The 24,612-nt window shown below is 39.3% G+C and overlaps 1 protein-coding gene across 2 annotated transcripts in view; it reads right to left on the minus strand.

Annotated features, from left to right (window-relative positions):
- Window positions 1-24,612, minus strand: part of MYO1D (myosin ID) — a 348,885-nt gene that overhangs the window by 235,607 nt on the left and 88,666 nt on the right. For both annotated transcript variants that reach the window (XM_049861252.1, XM_049861251.1), the window contains exons 2-7: window positions 23,566-23,774; window positions 21,454-21,547; window positions 15,569-15,734; window positions 14,064-14,117; window positions 11,251-11,346; window positions 7,786-7,902 (exon numbers count right to left, since the gene is read on the minus strand). In XM_049861252.1, coding sequence (XP_049717209.1) covers window positions 7,786-7,902; window positions 11,251-11,346; window positions 14,064-14,117; window positions 15,569-15,734; window positions 21,454-21,547; window positions 23,566-23,774 — 736 coding nt within the window. The remainder of the gene's footprint in view (window positions 1-7,785; window positions 7,903-11,250; window positions 11,347-14,063; window positions 14,118-15,568; window positions 15,735-21,453; window positions 21,548-23,565; window positions 23,775-24,612) is intronic.

Raw genomic sequence — 24,612 nt, forward strand, 5'->3', positions numbered from 1 at the left:
TTGATGGACACCTTGGTTGCTTCCAGCTTTTTGCTATTGTAAACAGAGCTGCAATAAACATGGGTGTGCATATATCTGTTTGTGTGAAGGCTCTTGTATCTCTAGGGTATATTTCGAGGAGTGGGATTTCTGGGTTGTATGGTAGTTCTATTTCTAACTGTTTAAGATAACGCCAGATGGATTTCCAAAGTGGTTGTACCATTTTACATTCCCACCAGCAGTGTATGAGAGTTCCAATCTCTCCGCAGCCTCTCCAACATTTATTATTTTGTGTTTTTTGGATTAATGCCAGTCTAGTTGGTGTGAGATGGAATCTCATCGTAGTTTTAATTTGCATTTCTCTAATGCCTAATGATCGGGAGCATTTTCTCATGTATCTGTTGGCTGCCTGAATATCTTCTTTAGTGAAATGTGTGTTCATATCCTTTGCCCACTTCTTGATTGGGTTGTTTGTCTTTTTGTGGTTGAGTTTTGACAGAATCATGTAGATTTTAGAGATCAGGCGCTGGTCTGAGATGTCACAGCTGAAAATTCTTTCCCAGTCTGTAGGTGGTCTTTTTACTCTTTTGGTGAAGTCTTTAGATGAACATAGGTGTTTGATTTTTAGGAGCTCCCAGTTATCTGGTTTCTCTTCATCATTTTTGGTAATGTTTTGTATTCTGTTTATGCCCTGTATTAGGGCTCCTAGGGTTGTCCCTATTTTTTCTGCCATGATCTTTATTGTTTTAGTCTTTACGTTTAGGTCTTTGATCCACTTGGAGTTAGTTTTTGTGCATGATGTGAGGTATGGGTCCTGTTTCATTTTTTTGCAAATGGATATCCAGTTATGCCAGCACCATTTGTTAAAAAGACTATCTTTTCCCCAATTAACTGACACTGGTCCTTTGTCAAATATCAGCTGCTCATACGTGGATGGATTTATATCTGGGTTCTCAATTCTGTTCCATTGGTCTATGTGCCTGTTGTTGTACCAGTACCAGGCTGTTTTGACTACTGTAGCTGTATAATAGGTTCTGAAATCAGGTAGAGTGAGGCCTCCCACTTTCTTCTTCTTTTTCAGTAATGCTTTGCTTATCCGGGGTTTCTTTCCCTTCCATATGAAATTGGTGATTTGTTTCTCTATCCCCTTAAAATATGACATTGGAATTTGGATCGGAAGTGCGTTATATGGATAGATGGCTTTTGGTAGAATAGACATTTTTACTATGTTAAGTCTTCCTATCCATGAGCAGGGTATGTTTTTCCACTTAAGTATGTCCTTTTGAATTTCTTGTAGTAGAGCTTTGTAGTTTTCTTTGTATAGGTCTTTTACATCCTTGGTAAGATTTATTCCCAAGTATTTTATCTTCTTGGGGGCTACTGTGAATGGTATTGATTTGGTTATTTCCTCTTCGGTGTTCTTTTTGTTGATGTAGAGGAATCCAAGTGATTTTTGTATGTTTATTTTATAACCTGAGACTCTGCCAAACTCTTCTATTAGTTTCAGTAGTTTTCTGGAAGATTCCTTAGGGTTTTCCGTGTATACGATCATGTCATCTGCAAATAGTGATAGCTTTACTTCCTCCTTGCCAATCCGGATACCCTTTATTTCTTTGTCTAGCCTAATTGCCCTGGCTAGGACTTCAAGTACGATGTTGAATAAGAGCGGTGATAAAGGGCATTCTTGTCTGGTTCCCGTTCTCAAGGGAGATGCTTTCAGGTTCTCTCCATTTAGAGTGATATTGGCTGTTGGCTTTGCATAGATGCCCTTTATTATGTTGAGGAATTTTCCTTCAACTCCTATTTTGGTAAGAGTTTTTATCATAAATGGGTGTTGAACTTTGTCAAATGCTTTTTCTGCATCTATTGATAAGATCATGTGGTTTTTATCTTTTGTTTTATTTATGTGATGGATTACATTAGTGGTTTTTCTGATATTAAACCAGCCTTGCATACCTGGTATAAATCCCACTTGATCAGGGTGAATTATTTTTTTGATGTGTTGTTGGATTCTATTGGCTAGAATTTTGTTGAGGATTTTTGCATCTATGTTCATGAGGGATATAGGTCTATAATTTTCTTTTTTTGTAATGTCTTTACCTGGTTTTGGTATCAGGGAGATGGTAGCTTCATAGAGTGAGTTGGGTAGTATTCCGTCTTTTTCTATGCTTTGAAATACCTTCAGTAGTAGTGGTGTTAAGTCTTCTCTGAAGGTTTGGTAGAACTCTGCAGTGAAGCCATCCGGGCCAGGACTTTTTTTTGTTGGGAGTTTTTTGATTACCGTTTCAATCTCTTTTTTTGTTATGGGTCTATTTAGTTGTTCTACTTCTGAATGTGTTAGTTTAGGTAGGTAGTGTTTTTCCAAGAATTTATCCATATCTACTGGGTTTTCAAATTTGTTAGAGTACAATTTTTCGTAGTAATCTGAAATGATTCTTTTAATTTCATTTGGCTCTGTTGTGATGTGGTCCTTCTCGTTTCTTATTCGGGTTATTTGTTTCCTTTCCTGTTTTTCTTTAGTCAGTCTAGCTAATGGTTTATCAATTTTGTTAATTTTTTCAAAGAACCAGCTTTTGGCTTTGTTAATTCTTTCAATTGTTTTTCTGTTCTCTAATTCATTTAGTTCAGCTCTAATTTTTACTATTTGTTTTCTTCTGGTGCCTGATGGGTTCTTTTGTTGCTCACTTTCTATTTGTTCAAGTTGTCAGGGCAGTTCTCTGCTTTTGGCTCTTTCTTCTTTTTGTATGTGTGCATTTATCGATATAAATTGGCCTCTGAGCACTGCTTTTGCTGTGTCCCAGAGGTTTTGATAGGAAGTATTTTCATTCTCGTTGCTTTCTAGGAATTTCCTTATTCCCTCCTTGATGTCTTCTATAACCCAGTCTTTTTTCAGGAGGGTACTGTTCATTTTCCAAGTATTTGATTTCTTTTCCCTAGTTTTTCTGTTATTGATTTCTAGTTTTATTGCCTTGTGGTCTGAGAAGATGCTTTGTAATATTTCGTTGTTTTGGACTCTGCAAAGATTTGTTTTACGTCCTAATATGTGGTCTATTCTAGAGAATGTTCCATGTGCACTAGAAAAAAAAGTATATTTTGCAGCAGTTGGGTGGAGAGTTCTGTATAAGTCAATGAGGTCAAGTTGGTTGATTGTTGTAAGTAGGTCTTCCGTGTCTCTATTGAGCTTCTTACTGGATGTCCTGTCCTTCTCCGAAAGTGGTGTGTTGAAGTCTCCTACTATAAATGTGGAGGTGTCTATCTCACTTTTCAATTCTGTTAAAATTTGATTTATGTATCTTGCAGCCCTGTCATTGGGTGCATAAATATTTAATATGGTTATGTCTTCCTGATCAATTGTCCCTTTTATCATTATATAGTGTCCTTCTTTATCCTTTGTGGTGGATTTAAGTCTAAAGTCTATCTTGTCAGAAATTAATACTGCTACTCCTCTTCTTTTTTGCTTATTGTTTGCTTGATATATTTTTTTTTCCATCCTTTGAGTTTTAGTTTGTTTGTGTCTCTAAGTCTAAGGTGTGTCTCTTGTAGGCAGCATATAGATGGATCGTGTTTCTTTATCCAGTCCGTGACTCTCTGTCTCTTTATTGGTGCATTTAGTCCATTTACATTCAGCTTAATTATAAATAAGTTTTTAGTGCTGTCATTTTGATGCCTTTTCATGTGTGTTGTTGGCCATTTCATTTTTCCACATACTTTTTTGTGCTGAGGCGTTTTTCTTAGTAGATTGTGAGATCCTCATTTTCATAATGTTTAACTTTATGTTAGTTGAGTCGTTACGTTTTTCTTGACTTTTTTCTTGAGTTATGGAGTTGATATTCCTTTTTGTGGTTACCTTATTATTTACCCCTATTTTTCTAAGTAAAAACCTAACTTGTATCATTCTATATCGCCTTATATCACTCTCCATCTGGCAGTTCAATGCCTCCTATATTTAGTCCCTCTTTTTGATTATTGTGATCTTTTATCTATTGATTTCCATGATTCCCTGTTATGTGTATTATTTTATTTATTTATTTATTTATTTTTTAGAATTAATCTTAATTTGTTTGTTTTTGTGCTTTCCCTATTTGAGTTGATATCAGGACATTCTGTTTTGTGACCTTGTATTGTGCTGGTATCTGATATTATTGGTCATCTGACCAAACAATCTCCTTTAGCATTTCTTGTAGCCTTGGTTTGGTTTTTGCAAATTCTCTAAACTTGTGTTTATCTGTAAATATCTTAATTTCTCCTTCATATTTCAGAGAGAGTTTTGCTGGATATATGATCCTTGGTTGGCAGTTTTTCTCCTTCAGTGCTCTGTATACGTCGTCCCATTCCCTTCTTGCCTGCATGGTTTCTGCCAAGTAGTCTGAACTTATTCTTATTGATTCTCCCTTGAAGGAAACCTTTCTTTTCTCCCTGGCTGCTTTTAAAATTTTCTGTTTATCTTTGATTTTGGCAAGTTTGATGATAATATGTCTTGGTGTTTTTCTTTTTGGATCAATCTTAAATGGGGTTCGATGAGCATCTTGGATAGATATCCTTTCATCTTTCATGATGTCAGGGAAGTTTTGTGTCAGGAGTTCTTCAACTATTTTCTCTGTGTTTTCTGTCTCCCCTCCCTGTTCTGGGACTCCAATCACTCACAAGTTATCCTTCTTGATAGAGTCCCACATGATTCTTAGGGTTTCTTCATTTTTTTAAATTCTTTTATCTGATTTTTTTTCAGCTATGTTGGTGTTGATTCCCTGGTCCTCCAGATGTCCCAGTCTACATTCTAATTGCTCGAGTCTGCTCCTCTGACTTCCTATTGCGTTGTCTAATTCTGTAATTTTATTGTTAATCTTTTGGATTTCTACATGCTGTCTCTCTATGGATTCTTGCAACTTATTAATTTTTCCACTATGTTCTTGAATAATCTTTTTGAGTTCTTCAACAGTTTTATCAGTGTGTTCCTTGGCTTTTTCTGCAGTTAGCCTAATTTCATTTGTGATGTCTTTAAGCATTCTGTAAATTAGTTTTTTTATATTCTGTATCTGATAATTCCAGGATTGTATCTTCATTTGGGAAAGATTTTGATTCTTTCGTTTGGGGGGTTGGAGAAGCTGTCATGGTCTGCTTCTTTATGTGGTTTGATACGGACTGCTGTCTCCGAGCCATCACTGGGAAACTAGTTTTTCCAGAAAATCCACTAAAAAAAAATGCATTCAGATCCCTATCAGAGTTCTCCCTCTGGCTCAGGCTATTCGGATGTTAATGGAGCCACCTGGGGAGGGTGGGGGAGGGATCAGAGAGCTAGGAGTGTAGCACCTCAGAATATAGCCAGAGTTGTCTGTCTTACTTGGAATGACTCTTATATCTGAGATTTCCGTGGGGCGCGTCGCCTATATGTACTGGCTGTGTGGAGATTGCCCCCCGGGGGATCTGGCCTGCTGGCGTCACGGTCAGATCCTCTGCTGTTAGCCCCACCCCCAAGGTTAAGGCTCCCCTACTGGGACGGTGCACTCCCGTCTCCAAAATCAGTCGCTGTCTCCCGGGGATTCCCCGTCCCGCCGGCCGCGTCGCCCGCCACTCCCGAGAACCGGGTGGGCTCCCGCCCCGGAGTCAGCTCAGGAGAGCGGCGCAGGTCCCCGCGCCTGAGTCGCGACTGCGCGTCCCGGCTGGGGCGCCGCTCTCCCTGCTCGAAGACCAAGCACTGCCTCCCGGGGACTTCCTCCACCAGCCGCTCAGCCACACCGCCCGCGCGAACCGGCTGGGCCCGCGCGATCCAGTTGGGACCGCCCCGGGGTCAATTCAGGGGAATGTAGCTGATCCCCGCGCTCACGCCCCGCCCGTGCCCGCCAAAATCCCGGCGGGATGGCTCCCCGGCTGGGACGCTGCTCTCCCAGCTCCAAGACCAGTCACTTCCTCCCGGGGACTTCTCCCTCCGGCGCACCGCACCGCTCGTGCGAACTGGGTGGGCGCCGCCCACAGGAACGGCTGGGCCCCCCCCCCCCGGGTCAATTCAGAGGAATGTAGCTGGTCCCCGCACTCACGCCCCGCCCGCGCCTGCCAAAATCCTGGCGGGACGGCTCCCCGGCTGGGACGCTGCTCTCCCCGCTCCAAGACCAGTCACTGCCTCCCAGGGACTTCTCCCACCGGCTGCGCCGCCACTCTGCCTGCGCCAACCGGCTGGGCTCCCTCCCGGGATGAGTTCGGGGGCTAGGGCTGGGCCCCTTGTCTGTGCCGTCTGCCCCCCTGGGCTCTGCCCCGAATCGGGCTCCGAAGGTCACCTGCCTGCTACACCAGCTCCTGGCTCTGAAAACAATCGCTGTCTCCCCGTATTTGTTCGTTCTCCGTCTCTAAATCTGTGTTTGTTGTTCAGAGTTTGTAGATTGTTATGTACGTGATCGATTCACTTGTTTTTCTGAGTCTTTGTTGCAAGAGGGATCTGCGGTAGCGTCCACCTAGTCCGCCATCTTGGCCCCGCCTACCGGGAGCATTTATTTACGATGCCATTTATAGTACTATATATTTTCCCTACAGGTCGTGTGTCTTTCTGATTCATTTAGGGTTAAATCTTACTACATTAAAGTGAAAGGGTAATTTTTATTCCAGATTTGAATTCATACTGTTACGCTTTTATTATAGTCACATGCCCGTTATATTTTAAGCATCTCTAATTAAATAAACAAAGGAGCCCTGGTGGTGCAACCGTTAAGTGCTCGGCTGCTGAATAAACGGTTGGCAGTCCAAGCTCACCCAGTGGGGTGTGGGGAGACAGACCTGTCAATCTGCTCCCATAAAGATTACAGCCTAGAAAACCCTAGGAAGTAGTTCTGTTCCGTCACACAGGGGTTGCTATGGGTTGAAAATCTACTTGACAGCACTTAACAACAACAATTATATAAATATTAATGAAGCTTAGCATATTACTTTTTTTTTTTTCAAAGTTTAGTATACCAAAAACCCGTTGCCATCGAGTGGATTCTGACTCATAGCAACCCTACAGAACAAAGTAGAACTGCCCCATAGGGTTTCCAGGGAGCAGCTGGTGGATTCGAACTGCTGACCTTTTGGTTAGCAGCTGAGCTCTTAACCACTGCACCACCAGGGCTTCAAGTTTAGTACAGGACAGTAGAAAAAAACTGGACCCTAGGTCTGCTGCCCTGGCTTACAGCGTTGGCTCTGCAACGAGCTGGCTGTGCCTTTGAGCCAGCCATGCCACCCCTCTAGGCCTAACCCCCCACCTGTAATATAAACCCAAAAAAACCAAACCCGCTGCCATCGAGTTGATAATGACTTATAGCAACCTTATAGGACAGATCAGAACTGCCCTGTAGGGTTCCCAAGGAGCACCTCAAAGATTCGAACTGCTGACCTCTTGGTTAGCAGCCATAGTACTTAACCACTATGCCACCAGGGTTTCCCCTGTAAAATAAGAGGGTCAAAATTCCAGCTCCAATAATCTATAACTCTATGGTTCAAATGCCATTAGAAATTTATTCTGTTCAAAAGATGTCAGTTTATACCGCTGGCAGTCACATCATTGCTGAATTATTCTGTCCTTGAAATGAACCAGTTTAAAGCTTGATGACATCAGTAAGACAAACTAAAGCTGTAGTCTCAAAACCTACAGTGGCTTAGAAAATCCCTCACAATATTATAAAATGGTAAAGAGAACCACAGACATACTAATTTCTTCAAAACATGACAGAAATTTTCCTAAATAAATTACTTTTGCAATCTACAGGGGAAAAAAAAAATCTTCTGAAAGAGCATTCTGTCTCCACAGAGAGGCAATATATTCTGAGAGGCGTCCCTACTCACCAAGTGAAGAATAGTAGCCAAAATTTTATATACTGTTTGAATCTCCTCGGGTTTGAAGCCAATTACTTTCATGGCGTCAGCTACTACTTTGAATTCTGCACCATCGTTGATAGAAGACTAGGAATGAAAATGGAAATTTAAGTCACAGACGTTTCACATGAGGATTCAAACCCAGCAATTATGAAACTAAATTCAAGTTTAGCTTAGGTCTTGGAGCCTTTGTAGTAAATCAGTTGAAGTGTTGATGAGTACCCAGAGAAAAGACGAATGATTTCAGAGATGGAAGCATCACTCAGCACACACAACACTCACCTGCTAAGGAAGGCACAGGACTTGGTAAACATATGTTCAGGAGACAACCAGGAAAGCTCCTCTACCTACCAGTTCTATGACCTTGGGCAAGATATTGAACTTTGTTGAGCCTCAATTTCCTCATGGATAGAAATGGGAACAATACGTTTTTTATAGGGTTGATGTGACAATTAATGAGACTTTATATAAAGTAGCTCCCTAGTTTCTAGCATATAAAAAGCACTCAAAAAATGTCAGATATTACAATTATTATAAACTGCAAACATGCTTAAATTACGCATAAACTGGATACAAAATCTAAACCTCCTACTGTGGGGAACTGTTGGCTGCTGACAGCCATTCTCTACCCCCAGTTCTTTCTTGTTAATTGAACCCTGATTTGTTCAGCCCTGTCCAAGTGCCTAAGTCTTTCAAGATTAGCCTCCTCCACCCTTCAGGGGCTGAATCTTGATTGGTCTAAACTCTTCCTGGTGATCTTATTCCCTTTACCAAGTGATTGGTTTATCAGTGAGTGTGTGATGCCATCCTGACCAATAAGACATGAGGGAAAGCCTTCTGAGGGGGCTTCTAGGGAGGTTTCCCTAGCTCTTAAAGGGACATAAGTTGGGAACATTCACTCTGCCTGTGATTTCCTGGAACTGTTGGCGCCATCTTGGAACCCTGAGGAAAACCGGCCTAAGGGAACAAGTCAATCCACTAAGAATGGCAAAGTTGTAAATGGGGAGACAAGCAAACAACACCTGAGTCCCTAACAAGAGAGAATTAACCAAGTCGGGAACTGCCCTGTCCTAGAGCTTCTTGTTATGTGAGATAATTAAGTTCCTTATTGTTTTGGAGAATTTTAATTGGGTCTTCTCTTACCTGCAACCAAAAGCTTCTTAATCATACATGACTCCTACATTTTAGGACTGGTTAAGTACACCATAGTACATATACTGTAATACTGTATTGTTATTAAAAATTATTCTATTAATTTGTATTAGCTTATATGGGAAGATTTTAATGATTATACTATAATACGTAATAGAAGGTTTATTTAATCAGGATATATTTTATGGTTCCATAGGTATACATACACACACACACACACACATGCTGTTATCAATAATTACCTCTGGATAGTAAGATTTAAGGTAAGTTTTTTCCGTTTTGGCTCATCTTTATTTTAGGTTTTGACTATGATCATGTATTACTTGTGTGTGTGTTAAAGAGACGAGAAGAGAGAAAAAAGAGCCAAACAAACAAAAAAACAGAAAAAAAACAAAGGGACAAAGTAGGAACGGAAAATTTCTCTAAAAAATGAATCTAAGCTAAATTTAGTTTAGAGAAAAGGCTAACTGTTAATTTAATACTTGCTTTTCATGGGGTGGTATATGACTTGGTTAATAAAAAAATGTGATGGAAAAGGAATGTCTCCAGTCACTGGTTTTCATAAGTATAAATTTCATAATCCTTCCTGTATCACTGGCCTGCTTCTCAGAAAGCTGGAGTGTTGCCCTCTATTGTTTTCAATTAATTTTCAGACAAACTTTTCTGCTATCAGACGACTGTAGAAATAAAAAGTTGGTGCAACCTAAATCTCAAACAATAGAAAATTAATTGCAACAATCTAAATATTTATTTCAATGCACAGCAATAAAAAGACAGCTAACCTTGTAACTCAGGAATAATTAGCTTCAGGTCAATAAACAAAATTAGAAACAAACAAACAAAAACACCTGCCACATCTTACAAAGTCTATATTCTTTTCTTTTCCTCCTGACTACTAAAGTAATACATTTTTATTAAAAAAAAAAAACAAAAAACCTGAAAAGCAGAAGAACATAAATACCCATCATCTCAGCCATTCAAGAAGTAATTAAAATCTCTGTATAATTTGATTTTTTTTATATATCTATCCATCCATATCCTATTCTATGCATTTATGTACCCTTCCTCCTTATAAAAATAAAATATTGTAATTATTTTATAATCTACCACCAACAAACTACTGTACTTAGAATTCATTGTAAAATGGCTAGCAGAAAATTAATTAGAAATAAAAGAGCAAAAATGTGTCTGCATGTGTATGCAAGCACTCACATGTGAATGGAAGAAATGGACAATTTTTTTTTATTGTGCTTTAAGTCGAAGTTTGCAAATCAAGTCATTCTCTCATACAAAAACTTACATAACCAAACCAAACCCACTGCCGTCGAGTTGATTTCGACTTATAGCGACCCTATAGGACAGAGTAGAACTGCCCCATAGAGTTTCCAAGGAGCGCCTGGCGGATTCAAACTGCCGACCCTTTGGTTACCATCCGTAGCACTTAACCACTACGCCACCAGGGTTTCCAAAAACTTATACACACCTTGCTATATTCGTTTTTTATATTCCTAGTCACTCTCCCCCTAATGAGATAGCATACTCCTCCTCTCTACCCTGTATTTCCCCTGTCCATTCAGCCAGCTCCTGTCCCCTCTGCCATCTCATCTCACCTCCAGACAGGAGCTGCCCACATAGTTTCATGTGTCTACTTGAGCCAAGAAACTCACTCCTTACCAGTATCATTTTCTATCGCATAGTCCAATCCAATTCCTGTCTGAAGAGTTGGTTTTGGAAATGATTCCAGTCTTAGGCTTACAGAAGGTCAGGGGACCATGACCTCAACGGTCCTTCTAGTCTCAGTCAGACCATTAAGTCTGGAGAAATGGACAATTTTGAAAGCTAGATAGGCTCCCATTTTGAAAAATCAGTGAATGAAGATCAATGATATTTATTTTCAACCCAAGTGCTTTTTTATTTTCTTTTGTCTTACCTATTTACCTTTGGCCAAATTACACGGTATCTGCTTAGGAGGTAGGTTTCATAGTCATATCACTATTTTCATAGTGTCCACATCAAAGGAGTAGGAACAGGATTAAAAGAAAACATTGAACATAAGAAGCTTCTCTCATGCCAGAGAGTGATAAAATATAGAAGTGGGTTATTGTGCAAAGTTGTTGATTCAATAGTGTTTTGAATCTCTGTCCCTAACCATCTGAAGAACAAAAAAGAACAGGAGAGAGAGCTGTTGAGACATTAATTTTCTTAAAAGAATAGATAATTATTTATGTGCCTTCTAATTATTTGATTCTCTGATTATCTGAGCAATCTTGAAGAAATTCTCACCTTTAATTGAGCTCCTCCACGGATATAGTTGTAAGATGAAAGGGATTTCTGGAGATGTAGGGAACGCAGAAGCTGCTCTGAACCCCCTTGAAGTAGCTGAAAAATATTTAATTAAAAATAAACTGGCAAAGTATATACTAAAATAAATCAAATATTCTAACTTAGTGGTAAGCTAGCTTTTATTTATTTTCTGGGCTTACTTCATTTAAGTCCTCCTACTTCTAGCTTGGAAACCTTGGTGGCATCGTGGTTTAGTGCTACAGCTACTAACCAAAAGGTCAGCGGTTCGAATCCACCAGGCGCTCCCTGGAAACCCTATGGGGCAGCTCTACTCTGTCCTATAGGGTTGCTGTGAGCCAGAATCGACTCGATGGCAATGGGTTTGGTTTTGGTTTTTTATTCCTAGCTTGGAGCCCTGTTGGCGCAGTGGTTTTAAGAGCCAGGCGAGCTATGGCTGCTGACCAAAAGGTTAGCAGTTCGAATCCACCAGCAACTCTTTGGAAACTCTATGGGGCATCTCTACTCTGCCCTACAGGGTCGCTATGAGTTGGAATTGACTTAACAGGTTTGGTTTTTTTGGTTTACTCCTAGCTTGAGTTCCTGGGTGGTACAAATGGTTAAACACACGACTACTGGCCAGAAAGTTGGCACTTCAAACCCACTCAGAGGGAAGACAGCCTTCACAATCTGCTTCTGAAAGGTCATAGCCTTGAAAACCTTATGGAACAGCTCTACTCTGCACACACAGGGCCTCCATAAATTGGAATCAACTTGATGGCAGTCAACAACAACAGTATTCTTAGCTTTGAAGAATTTTCACCTTGAAGGTAAATGGCTTTAACATCATCAGTTATGGAGAATATTATGGCACCGTGGAGGAAATTACTTACAGTCTCAGCTTACTCACTGCGTAACTGGGATAAAATGTTCATGCTTTTTTTGTGGTCATTTGTAAAACAGGATCCTATGCTCTGTGGTGGTCACTTGCTTAAAAAAAACCCCATCACTGTCGAGTTGATTCTGACTCACAGTGACTCTACAGGACAGAGTAGAAGTGCCCCATAGGGTTTCCAAGGCTGTAATCTTTACGGAAGTAGACTGCCACATCTTTCTCCTGAGGAGCTGCTACTGGGTTCGAACTGCCAACAGTTTGGTTAAGAGCCAAGCGCTTAGCCACTGCGCTGCCAGGGCTCCTTGTCACCTGCTTAGACGTCTCATTATCCAGACAGAATGTAGTTGTGTTTCAGAATTTAGAGAAACCAACACTGCCACGGAACCAAGTTGTCAGCAGAGTCATATGCTGAATCACACTGGAAACAGCTTTTTCTTATTCATCTATTTATCTCAGAAAAGTAGGGCAATTGGATAACCGTGACTGTAGTGTTAGATAAAGAAAAATTTTAACACTTTCATCAGAGTGGGAAAGCACTAGGAAAAAGGTATAGGTTCTTGAAATAAGCAGAATCCTTTTATATGTAACTGATACAGTGGGATAAAATAATGAGAGAGAAACAGTTTATTCAAAACATGGGTGATTGTCAACAAAAACACAAAATACTGATAGCCCTTTTATACAGAGCGTGCCTTTGGGAGGCACTGTGTTTAAATTTTCTATATTAAACTGTATGCTTTGGATTGATCATAAGGGGTGACTACTAGATTTTTTAAATTGATTTTTTTTAACCAAATATACCAGAAATTGTATATACAAATGAGTAGTTGTTGTGTGCTGTTGAGTCGATTCGACTCAGAGACCCCGTGTGACAGAGGAGAGCTGCCCCATAGGGTTTTCCAGGCTGTAAACTTTACGGAAGCAGATCACCAGGTCCTTCTCCCTCGGAGCCGCTGGGTAGGTTTGAACTGTCAGCCTTTCCAGGAGCAGCCAAGTGCTTAACCATTGCTCGTTAAAACAGTTACCTAGAAGTAATTAAACCTAACCGAATTCTATCCAAATTGTACTGTCACCAATCAAACATTTTTAAGTACTCTTTTGGAATCACTAACTTTAGAGATACTTTACAAATAGGAATCAATTTCATTAATTTATAGTTTTAATTTTTCAAAATCCCAAACAGTACTGCTTAGTTTGAACAACTGTATTATTTATTAGCCTAGGTTTATATTACTTTGGGCTTTAAAACATAGTAATGTATCGAATTTGCCTTCTGTGAGCAAAGGCTTTGCCAAAAGGAGGACTATTGAAAAACTCAGGCCTTGGACTCTAAAAAAAAAAAAAATTTTTTTTTTTTAGACTCTAAAAGCTCTCCCAAAAAGAGGTATTCAAAAACTGGTTTTCAAAGCAGTTACAGTTTTGATGGGATAAAGAAGACAATTCTCATTTGAATGTATAAATCCTGGTTTGTTTTTTTTTAGGTAATCATATTGCTTTACAGTCTCTACTAAGCAAATGAAGCTGAGTTTGTATTCCGATCTCTGAAGCTCCCAAACAGGGGACAACAGCTTCAATTCAGAATATAACAAAATTAATTTAACATATCCAGAATTTACCATTTCAAAAGATTTTACAGCCATTAAACTGTAATCTACATCGCAAGTAAATGAAGGTGTTGTTCAACCAGGGCAGTCATCTGCTCGGCTGAACACCTGCCAGCTCTTTATAATAGCTGAGCTCTTCAGATCTCTGGAGAAGGAGGCGGGGTAGTGTGTGTGTGAGTGCGCGTGCAAATGGGTGTGTATGCGTAATGTATTGTGGGTCAGTGGAGATGGGGAGGCAGGGGCAATAATTAAAAAATATTCACTTCCTGCACAATTGAGCAAACAATCAATCATCTTCGTCACAGGAGATTACTAACCTGGTAGAAAGAATGAAAGCTTCTTTCTCCAGGCTGTTGCACAATCACTCGAGACTAAGGAAAAAAAATGCATTAAAATGGTTAATCTGAAAATGTGCACCTAAAATAGAATGGAAGTCACTTTCTCCAGGAATCCTCTATCTACACCGTATTTAAATGTCCTAAAGGCCCCATGGATAGTACCTATCTAAGGCAGGGTCTTCTCTATGGGGCTTTTCTGCAATTTTTATACTGTTTAAAATAGACGTTCCTAAACTATCTGAATAATGACGCTAGTTTGATTTTTTTTTTTTTAATTTGGAGGTTAAATGTGGAGTTTTCTCAGGGGTCTTAGAACTGGGGCGAATACGAAGGAATGTTTAGAGAGGAATAGTCTCAACCTTCCCTTCTTTTTCAAGGTCTGCTGGCACTTCAAAGAGCAATGCCTTATATCCTGTAATAAAATCAGTTGAGCAAGATCAGCCCACAGGGACCTCTGCCTTAAACAGTTCCAAAAACACTGCCATTAAGAGGGCTCAAAGTGTATGTTCAAAGGGATCCTTTTGATCAAATGTGTGTGTATATATATAGTGGTGCCGTGAAACACTTCAGAAAAAAAAAAGGCCGATAAGACCTGGCATTTCCTGTCCTTTTTCAAATGACTGATAAAATACTTAGGTCCAGAAACAGTTTTACTGTGCCTTAATGAACAAAAATAAAGATTACACTGCATTATACTGCAATAAGGAACGGGATGGCACGACTGGGGTAGGAAACCCTATTAACTGAGAAGGCAAGTCAGTTTAGTTCTGAGTACAATTCCAGGTGGAGACTTAACTTTGTAAAGTCCAATCATAACTGCAAAAAGCAGGTGAATGAGCTCTGTGAGCTCTCTTGCAGTCAGGTCCAATGACAACCAAGACTAGTTAGGACACACCCTCCAGCAGTCACGAGAAGGAAATTTTAACGGGATCTTCCAGAAATCTGGCCTAGCATCCACATAGGCAGATAAAAACACACTCTCAGTTTTCACTAGCCACATGCAGCACACTTCACAAGTAGGCTGTCAGATCACAGAATACATCTATGATACTCTAGGTAAGCGATCAGCAAATGGAAACTAAAAGAAAATGAGACTCCACATTAAAATACAAAAAATATGGAAGATGCTGATGTGTAAAAAGTGTAGAACTGATTAGGCTTAGATTGTTTTTTAGTTAAACCTCATCCAGAAGTTGGCACGCACTCAGATATCACACCTATCCCCCCAAAACACACACATACACACACCTAAATCCTTATCTACAAAGTCCGTAACTTTTTCCCACTTGATACTGTAAGTGCTAATTAGAGAATACAAACAGAGAATATCTTTTAATAGGAAACTAACTGAGGAACAGGAAAGGAGGGAGAAGAGTATTAAAAACTACTTTAAAGCAATAAAAAAGTTCTACAAATATATTAAAATTTTTTTTTTAACATTCAGCATTTATGAACATTACTCTCAGAAATTAAGTAAAATTTACCTTCTCCAATAAGTAGTTATTGATATGTCCACCAATTGGGTCCCCCTTGAAATCAAAGTTGATATCCATATACTTTCCGAACCTGCTAGAGTTATCGTTACGGTTGGTTTTGGCATTTCCAAAAGCTTCCAAGACACAGTTGGACTTAAGCAACATATTCTTCACTCTTTAACACAGATAAACGAAAGTCATTATACAAAGGCTTAGGGATTGAGCCTTTTAAAAAACTGGATTTAGTTAAAACACATGGGAATATTTACACAAAGATGCTGACCGTAGCACTGTTTGCAATGTGAAATTACAAACAACTGAAAGGTCCACCAATAAAAAAAAAAAAAAAAAAAACTTAGGGATGGATAAAAATACACTTTTGTTTCTCAATATAAAATGAAATACCATACCAGTACTACAAAGAACAAAGTGCTTCAATACACACTGAAATAAAATGATATGCAGGATACAGGAATGAATGAAAAATCAAGTTGCAAAATAACACATATGGTGGGATCTTTGTATGTGTGCACATGTGTGCATGTGCCCATGTGTTAGTAAATGCTTAAAAATCTGGAGGGAACAGCACACCTTATTAAGGTAATCTAGGCACGAGGTTGATAGGGTAGGCAGAATAGATTTGGGGGACTTTCACCTTCAACGTAATTCTGTAATTTCTTATTTTTCCTTTAAATGAAGATGTTTTACTTCCACAAAGAAAAAAACTTTAAAAGCTAATTTCGGGGGGCGGGGGGGAAGAACAGGTGATACAGAAAATGAGAGCCTCTAGTCAAATCCTAATTTTAAAAAGGCCTCATGGAATAAGAAATTTTATTGCACTAAGTTATACACCATAAAGTTGGTCTTTACTAATGAAAAAATTGTTCATTATCATGTCTGAAGCTATGTGCAATCTCTCCTTTGTATCAGTTATTTAATTCACTACTTTATTCAACAAACGCTAACTTTCCGCAGAGTAATCTCTCCCAGTGCCTACATTTTAATTTCATGCCAGTTCTTACGTCTTTTTTTTTATTTCACTGAAAAAATTCCTTTTATGTATATAAATTCCTCTCACATATAAATTCTCCTGCAGGTCTACAGAAATAACTTTAGCCATGGACATGAGCTGACGCAGCAGATCCACTGTTACTCCCTTAATTACTACTGCGAGTGACCACACGACCAATCTGCTCGTAAATGAAAGCGTACTTTTAAAACGTGGGGAAAAACTGCTTGCTTATGTGAAATGAGAACTACATATGGTAAATAAAGGAAAAACCCCAAAACCCACTGCCATCAAGTCCATTCTGCCTCATACTGACCCTATCTACATAGGAACAGAGTAGAACTGCCCCAGAGGATTCTGAAGGCTGTAAGTCTTTACAGGGGCAGACTGCCACATCTGTCTCCTGTGAAGCGGCTGGTGGGTTTGAACCACCTATCTTTCCGTTAGCAGCTGAGAGCTTTAACCACTGTGCATCAGGGCTCCTTAAATAAAGGAACTGTCTATGAAACTGTGGTAGATATGCTTTTGAGAGACTGATAAATTACACACGCCTTATTCTTTTTTATGCCAACTGAATTTAAAAATAAAATTAATTTAGTCCTCAGCTAGTTACTCTCCTGAGCTCCAGAGGGAATTAAGAAAGCTTACTGATATCCTTGTCCTTGTCAAATCAGATGGTAAAGTCAGATTCAGAAATGGGGACATCACAATTAAGAAAAACACCTCTTTTAACCTAGCAATCCAGCTCAACTATGATGAAAAGACAAAAGCCCATGTAGGGGAGTCTAATCTAAATCCCCCTTCTTTCCTATCAACCCGGTATCCTTCACTTTACGTGCACAAAATTGAAGGTTGTGACGTGCACCTGAGGTGTGACTCTTCAGTAATGCAATACTTAATAACAAAAAGACACACCAGAATTTATGCTGTTATTAAAACGTATCGATCTCTGAAACCCACTTTGGACAACTTTGTACTCTTCTCTTCAAAAAGTCTACACCATATAAGGAAGTCAATCATGTTACTTTATAGCCACATTTCTTCTTTTTTTTAATAAATTCATTTCTTACACATTTATTAAGCAAATATTAGGTGCCAAATGCTGGGCCCCAGACAATGCAGACCAGCTTTATTGCCCATCCCACTGTGAATGGCAGCATAGCCTGGCATGAAGCCCTTGTGGAAAATGTGATCTCATTTAGAAACTCTAATACCAGTGTGTTCTGTTACCCCTCACTTTAGGGAACCTGGGGCTCGTCAGAACACAGGATAAAAAACACTAATGCCCCTGTCAGAGCTTGAACAATAAAACCTGCCAGTGTAAATTACAACATCTTTGCTGACCACAGGTAAGTCAGCAGTTATAAACTAGAATAGGGACTCTCTATCATTTGTTTCACAGTAATTTAAAAAAATGTTTAATCAGGTAAAGCGTATCATAGTAGTATTTTTCTATTAAAAACAAATATAGATATGTTGTTGTTGTTAGGTGCCATCAAGTTGGTGCTGACTCATAGCGACCCTGTGCACAACAGAACGAAACACTGCCCAGTCCTGCGCCATCCTTACAATCGCTGTTATGCTTGAGCTCATTGTTGCAGCCACTGTGTCAGTCCACCTCATTGAGGATCTTCCTCTTTTCTGCTGACCCTGTACTCTGCCAAGCATAATGTCCTTCTTCAGAGACTGATCCCTCCTACCAACATGTCCAAAGTATATAAGACTCAGTCTCTCCATCCTTGCTTCTAAGGAGCATTCTGGCTGCACTTCTTCCAAGACAGATTTGTTCGTTCTTTTGGCAGTCCATGGTATATTCAATATTCTTCGCCAACACCACAATTCAAAGGCGTCAACTCTTCTTTGGTCTTCCTTATTCATTGTCCAGCTTTCACATGAATATGATGTGATTGAAAATACCATGGCTTGGGTCAGGTGCACCTTAGTCTTCAGGGTGACATCTTTGCTCTTCAACACTTCGAAGAGGTCCTTTGCAGCAGATTTACCCAATGCAATGCGTCTTTTGATTTCTTGACTGCTTGCTTCCACGGCTGTTGATTGTGGATCCAAATAAAATGAAATCCTTGACAACTTCAATCTTTTCTCCATTTATCATGATGTTGCTCATTGGTCCAGTTGTGAGGATTTTTGTTTTCTTTCTGTTGAAGTGCAATCCATACTGAAGGCTGTGGTCTTTGATCTTCATTAGTAAGTGCTCCAAGTCCTCTTCACTTTAAGCAAGCAAGGTTGTGTCATCTGCATAATGCAGGCTGTTAATGAGTCTTCCTCCAATCCTGATGCCCCATTCTTCTTCATATCGTCCAGCTTCTCGTATTATCTGCTTAGCATACGGATTGAATAAGTACGGTGAAAGAATACAACCCTGATGCACACCTTTCCTGACTTTAAACCAATCAGTACCCCCTTGTTCTGTCCAAACAACCACCTCTTCATCTATGTAAAGGTTCTTCATGAGCACAGTTAAGTGTTCTGGAATTCCCATTCTTCCCAATGTTATCCATAGTTTGTTATGATCCACACAGTCGAGTGCCTTTGCATAGTCAATAAAACACAGTTAACATCCTTCTGGTATTCTCTGCTTTCAGCCAGGATCCATCTGACATCAGCAATGATATCCCTGGTTCCACGTCCTCTTCTGAAACCAGCCTGAATTTCTGGCAGTTCCCTGTCTATATACTGCTGCAGCTATTTTTGAATGATCTTCAGCAAAATTTTCCTTGCGTGTGATATTAGTGATATTGCTCTATAATTTCCACATTTGGTTGGATCACCTTCCTTGGGAATAGGCATAAATATGAATCTCTTCCAGTCAGTTGGCCAGGAAGCTGTCTTCCATATTTCTTGGCATAGACAAGTGAGCACCTCCAGCGCTGCATCTGTTTGTTGAAACATCTCAATTGATACTCCATCAATTCCTGGAGCCTTGTTTTTTGCCAATGCCTTCAGAGCAGCTTGGACTTCTTCCTTCAGTACCATCGGTTGCTGATCATATGCCACCTCTTGAAAAGGTTGAACATCAACTAATTCTTTTTGGTATAATGACTCTGTGTATTCCTTCCATCTTCTTTTGATGCTTCCTGCATCATTTAATATTTTCCCTATGGAATCCTTCACTATTGCAACTTGAGGCTTGAATTTTTTGTTCAGTTCTTTCAGTTTGAGAAACGCAGAGCGTGTTCCCTCTTGGTTTTCCATCTCCAGCTCTTTGCACATGTCATTATAATACTTTGTCTTCTCGAGATGCCCTTTGATATCTTCTGTTCAGTTCTTTTAGCTCATCGATTCTTCCTTTGCTTTAGCTGCTCAACGCTCAAGAGCAAGTTTCAGAGTCTCCTCTGACATCCATCTTGGTCTTTTCTTTCTTTCCTGTCTTTTCAACGACCTCTTGCTTTCTTCATGGATGATGTCCTTGATGTCATTCTACAACTTGTCTGGTCTTCAGTCACTAGTGTTCAATGTATCAAATCTATCCTTCAGATGGTCTCTAAATTCAGGTGGGATGTATGCAAGGTCGTATTTTGGCTCTTATGGACTTGCTCTGATTTTCTTCAGTTTCAGCTTGAAGTTGCATATGAGCAATTGATGGTCTGTTCCACAGTTGGCCCCTGGCCTTGTTCTGACTGATGATATTGAGCTTTTCCATCGTCTCTTTCCACAGATGTAGTCACATTTTGATTTCTGTGTGTTCCATCTGGCGAGGTCCATGTGTATAGTCACCGTTTATGTTGATGAAAGGAGGTATTTGCAATGAAGTTGCTGGTCTTGCAAAATTCTGTCATTTGATCTCTGGCATTGTTTCTATCACCAAAGCCATATTTTCCAACTACCGGTCCTTCTTCTTTGTTTCCAGCTTTCGCATTCCAATCGCCAGTAATCATCAAAGCATCTTGATTGCATGTTCGATCAATTTCAGACTGCAGCAGCTGATAAAAATCTTTTATTTCTTCATCTTTGGCCCTAGTGGTTGGTGGGTAAATTTGAATAATGTTCGCATTAACTGGTCTTCCTTGTGGGCGTATGGATATTATCCTATCACTGACAGCATTGTACTTCAGGACAGATCTTGAAATGTTCTTTTTGACGATGAATGCAACACCATTCCTCTTCAAGTTGTCATTCCCAGCATAGTAGACTATATGATTGTCTGATTCAAAATGGCCAGTACCAGTCCATTTCAGCTCACTAATGCCTAGGATATTGATGTTTACGCGTTCCATTTCATTTTTGATGATTTCCAATTTTCCTAGATTCATACTTCGTACATTCCAGGTTCCGATTATTAATGGATGTTTGCAGCTGTTTCTTCTCATTTTGAGTCGCGCCACATCAGCAAATGAAGGTCCTGAAAGCTTTACTCCATCCACATCATTAAGGTTGACTCTACTTTGAGGAGGCAGCTCTTCCCCAGGCATCTTTCGAGTGCCTTCCAACCTGGGGGGCTCATCTTCCAGCACTATATCAGACAGTGTTCTTCTGCTATTCATAAGGTTTTCGCTGGCTAATGCTTTTCAGAAGTAGACTGCCGGGTCCTTCTTCCTAGTCAGTCTTAGTCTGGAAGCTCAGCTGAAACCTGTCCTCCATGGGTGACCCTGCTGGTATCTGAATACCAGTGGCATAGCTTCTGGCATCACAGCAACACGTAAGTCCCCACAATATGACAAACTGACAGACGTGTGGAGGAAATATAGATATATAAATATAGATACACTGATATAAATAAAAGTATGGACACAGTATGTAACAAGCAAATCAAAACAGTTTCATCATCAATAAATGCTTAATACACCTGAGAGTTTAGGCCCAGCCATGGCGACAGAGAAAATGAAGCCCCTCTCAGAATGCCTCCCCATTATTTGATTGGTCTTACCTTTCAATCTCTGCTCTCTGACTGGGGTTGGTGATGGCCGCAATGTACTGCATAATGTACTTACTGGCCTCAGTTTTACCAGCTCCACTTTCCCCTGGGGGAAGAATTGTGCAGCATTTAATAATTTAAACCACGAGGAAACGAACTTTTAAGAGAATGATTTCAGATTTTGATGTTATTTGTTTAAAGTCCCTTTTGTTGCACTGCTTCATCTTTTACATTTTGAGCTATTTTATTCTGTCTTGATGTGGTTGTCCTAACAGATTTGGAAAATATAAAATGACTGCAGAAGTAAAAGACCATAGACTAAAAATCATTAGCAAAAAAGATTACGGTGTAAAATGTGACACACTAATTTCTTAGACTAAAATCTTGCATTTGGTAGTGACTGCTAATTCTGGCAGAGAAGAAACGAGCTAGTGATTCAAAGACAGGGTGGTCACACTTAAATTCATACAGCCTTACTGTCAGTAGCAGAATTTTTTTTTAGACTTAAATGAGAAGGAATATATATATTTTCTCCAGAAAATTAGAGTAATTTTAGCGAAAAAAAAAAAAAAAACAATAAAACAAACTGCAAGCTCTGGACACATAGCACTGTAGACAAAACTAACGGCAACTGGCATAACAGGGGGAAGGGTAGGAGTCAATTTAGAACTATCTACCGAAATTTTAAAATGTTTATGTCCTGTGACCCAGAAACTCCACTTTTAGAAATTTATCCTATAGAAACACTAAAAAACACGAACATAACCTAATAATAGCAATAATCTGCAAAGATTTTAGTGTATTTCTCTAGACTATATGTTATAACTAAATTTGGAAATAATATGCCCATCAATAGGGGGTTGGGTAAATAAATTATGACAACTATTCAATGGAATATTACATAGCTGTTAAAAAGAATGCACTAATTCTGTAAGTAATGAAAAAAATCCACTATATATTGTTAAATGGAAAAACAAGTTCTATAACAGTAATATAATTTTGTAATATATTTATATACTTATTACATGTATATTAAGTCGGAGTTGACTCGATGGCAATGGGTTTTATTACATGTGATGTTACTATATGTATTTGTATATAGAGAAAAAGCATAAAAGGATAAACACTAAACTCTTAACAGCTATTACTGCTGGAATTTTGGGGGAAGCACAGTATTCAAGTGGGAGAGACTTCATTTTTACTTTTATACCCTCATGCAATTGTCTGCTTTTTTCTTTTTTTTTTAACAACCAGGCAATATTGCTTTTGTAATTTTTTTTTAAACAAAATATAACCCTGAAACATAGTTCTCTAATTATATCCAACACTAAGTTAAGTTACTTAATGTCTCTAACCCTTGATTTTCTCATCTATAATGTAGGAAAAAAACATTCTACTTACCACTCAGAGGGTTGTTTTCATAACCAAAATGGGATAACGACCATCAAAGTATTTTCAAAAGTATAAAACCACTAACGCAAATGTAAAGTTATTATTAGCGCCAAAGGGTTTTTTTCTTGTCACCATGTCACTACATGAGATTCCTTGACGGGCTCAGCTATACACAGATAGATAGTTCATACCCACTTCTCAGCCACATGGGGTCTTTGGGCTGTCTCCCTCCTCACCGGGCTTTAAAGCTCCCGCCCAGCCCTAAAAGCCTGTTTCTGGCCCTGATGCCTCTGTATACTCCTGAATTCTAGCTCCCATTCATTCCTTTGACTCTGAGTTCATTTTTCATTTCTGGTACCTCGGAATTTCATTTTCTTAGTTCCATCCTGTTATTATTTAAAATAATTTTTGTTACATTTTATCCAGTACTTTCATGAGTTTAGAATGGGAGGAAGCATTTCCCAGGTCAACTCAGTCTACTACATTGACCAGAAGTGTACCACCCAAGTGCAATGTGTATTTGTAAATGAACCAAAACCAGAAGATGATCGTAAACGATATGGAGAATTTGGCATTTAATGCTCATTATTTTTTTTTTTCTCCTATAAAATCGGTTAAGTGTCTAACTTAAAAACAAACAAACAAAAATTCAGTCAGTAGTTTTGGATCCTTGAGTACCAAAGAAGTTAAACACGTTCTGACCTTGGCAGCACAGGGGACCCCCTCAGATACCTGAAATCACAATACACGTGTCTTTTGATCGCCTTTTCATAGCCTTGTAAGCAGCATCAGCAATGGCGAAGAGGTGAGGAGGTCTCTCATACAGCTCGCGTCCTTTATACAGCTCAATTGTGTCTCTCCCGTAGATGTTCAACGGCTTGTAAGGATTCACGGAAACGACGACTTCTCCAATGAACGTGTAGATACGTCCTTTTTCAAATCTGTACAGAAGCGAAAGAAAAGGAAGAACTGGCTGTGATTATATAGAAATGCTGCTTCTTTCCTATCATTCCCTTATGTCCAAGCACGTCCAAATATCTCAGGATCAATTTCTGAACTGGTATTTTATTGGATCTCAGTTTATTTTTGGAGTTAATGCTTGCGGCTGTGCCCCTTGAGATGCTGTTGGTAAAAAAGACCAGTAGGGCACTGGGGTTTTTAGGGGTTAAAAGCCAGGGAAGAAGGATTTAACCAGTTGGTGGCTGGGAATTTCTTCTTTCCCAAATGGAGAAGGCTAAGAAGGGGGAAGAAATTAAAATAGTGCAAGGCAGCCTAGGCACTCAAGTAGGAAAAAACAGAAGTTAAAGCAAGCCTTGAAATCCACTTAGCCAGGTTTTCGATCATAATGAAGATCGTCCAGATACATTTATTTTCCCTGTCTCTTGAAACCTCACTAAAATGTCAGTAAAGGAATAAAAACAGTAAAATCCGTAACAGTAGAAAGACTGGGAGAGAAAGCTCTTCTGGTATAGATCAAATTCATTTTTTACTGACAGTGTAATATTCTATGGTACAGATATACCATGATTTATCCAACATTCCCCTTCCTTCCTGTTATTACAACCAATATGCAGAAAAACATTCTTGACACGTAATCTTACAAGCCAACGTTTTTCCATTTGTGGGATACATTCCCAGGAATGGGACAGCTGGTTAAAAACTACGTGCATTTTAAAAGTATATATAATAGCATCCCATTTCGCCCCATAAAACAAAGGCTAAAAACCCATCCCATATATGTATTTGTATGTATATCTGTATATGAATATATTTTATGTA

This window comes from Elephas maximus, chromosome 19, assembly GCF_024166365.1.
Source record: "Elephas maximus indicus isolate mEleMax1 chromosome 19, mEleMax1 primary haplotype, whole genome shotgun sequence".
NCBI classification, from domain to species: Eukaryota; Metazoa; Chordata; class Mammalia; order Proboscidea; family Elephantidae; genus Elephas; species Elephas maximus.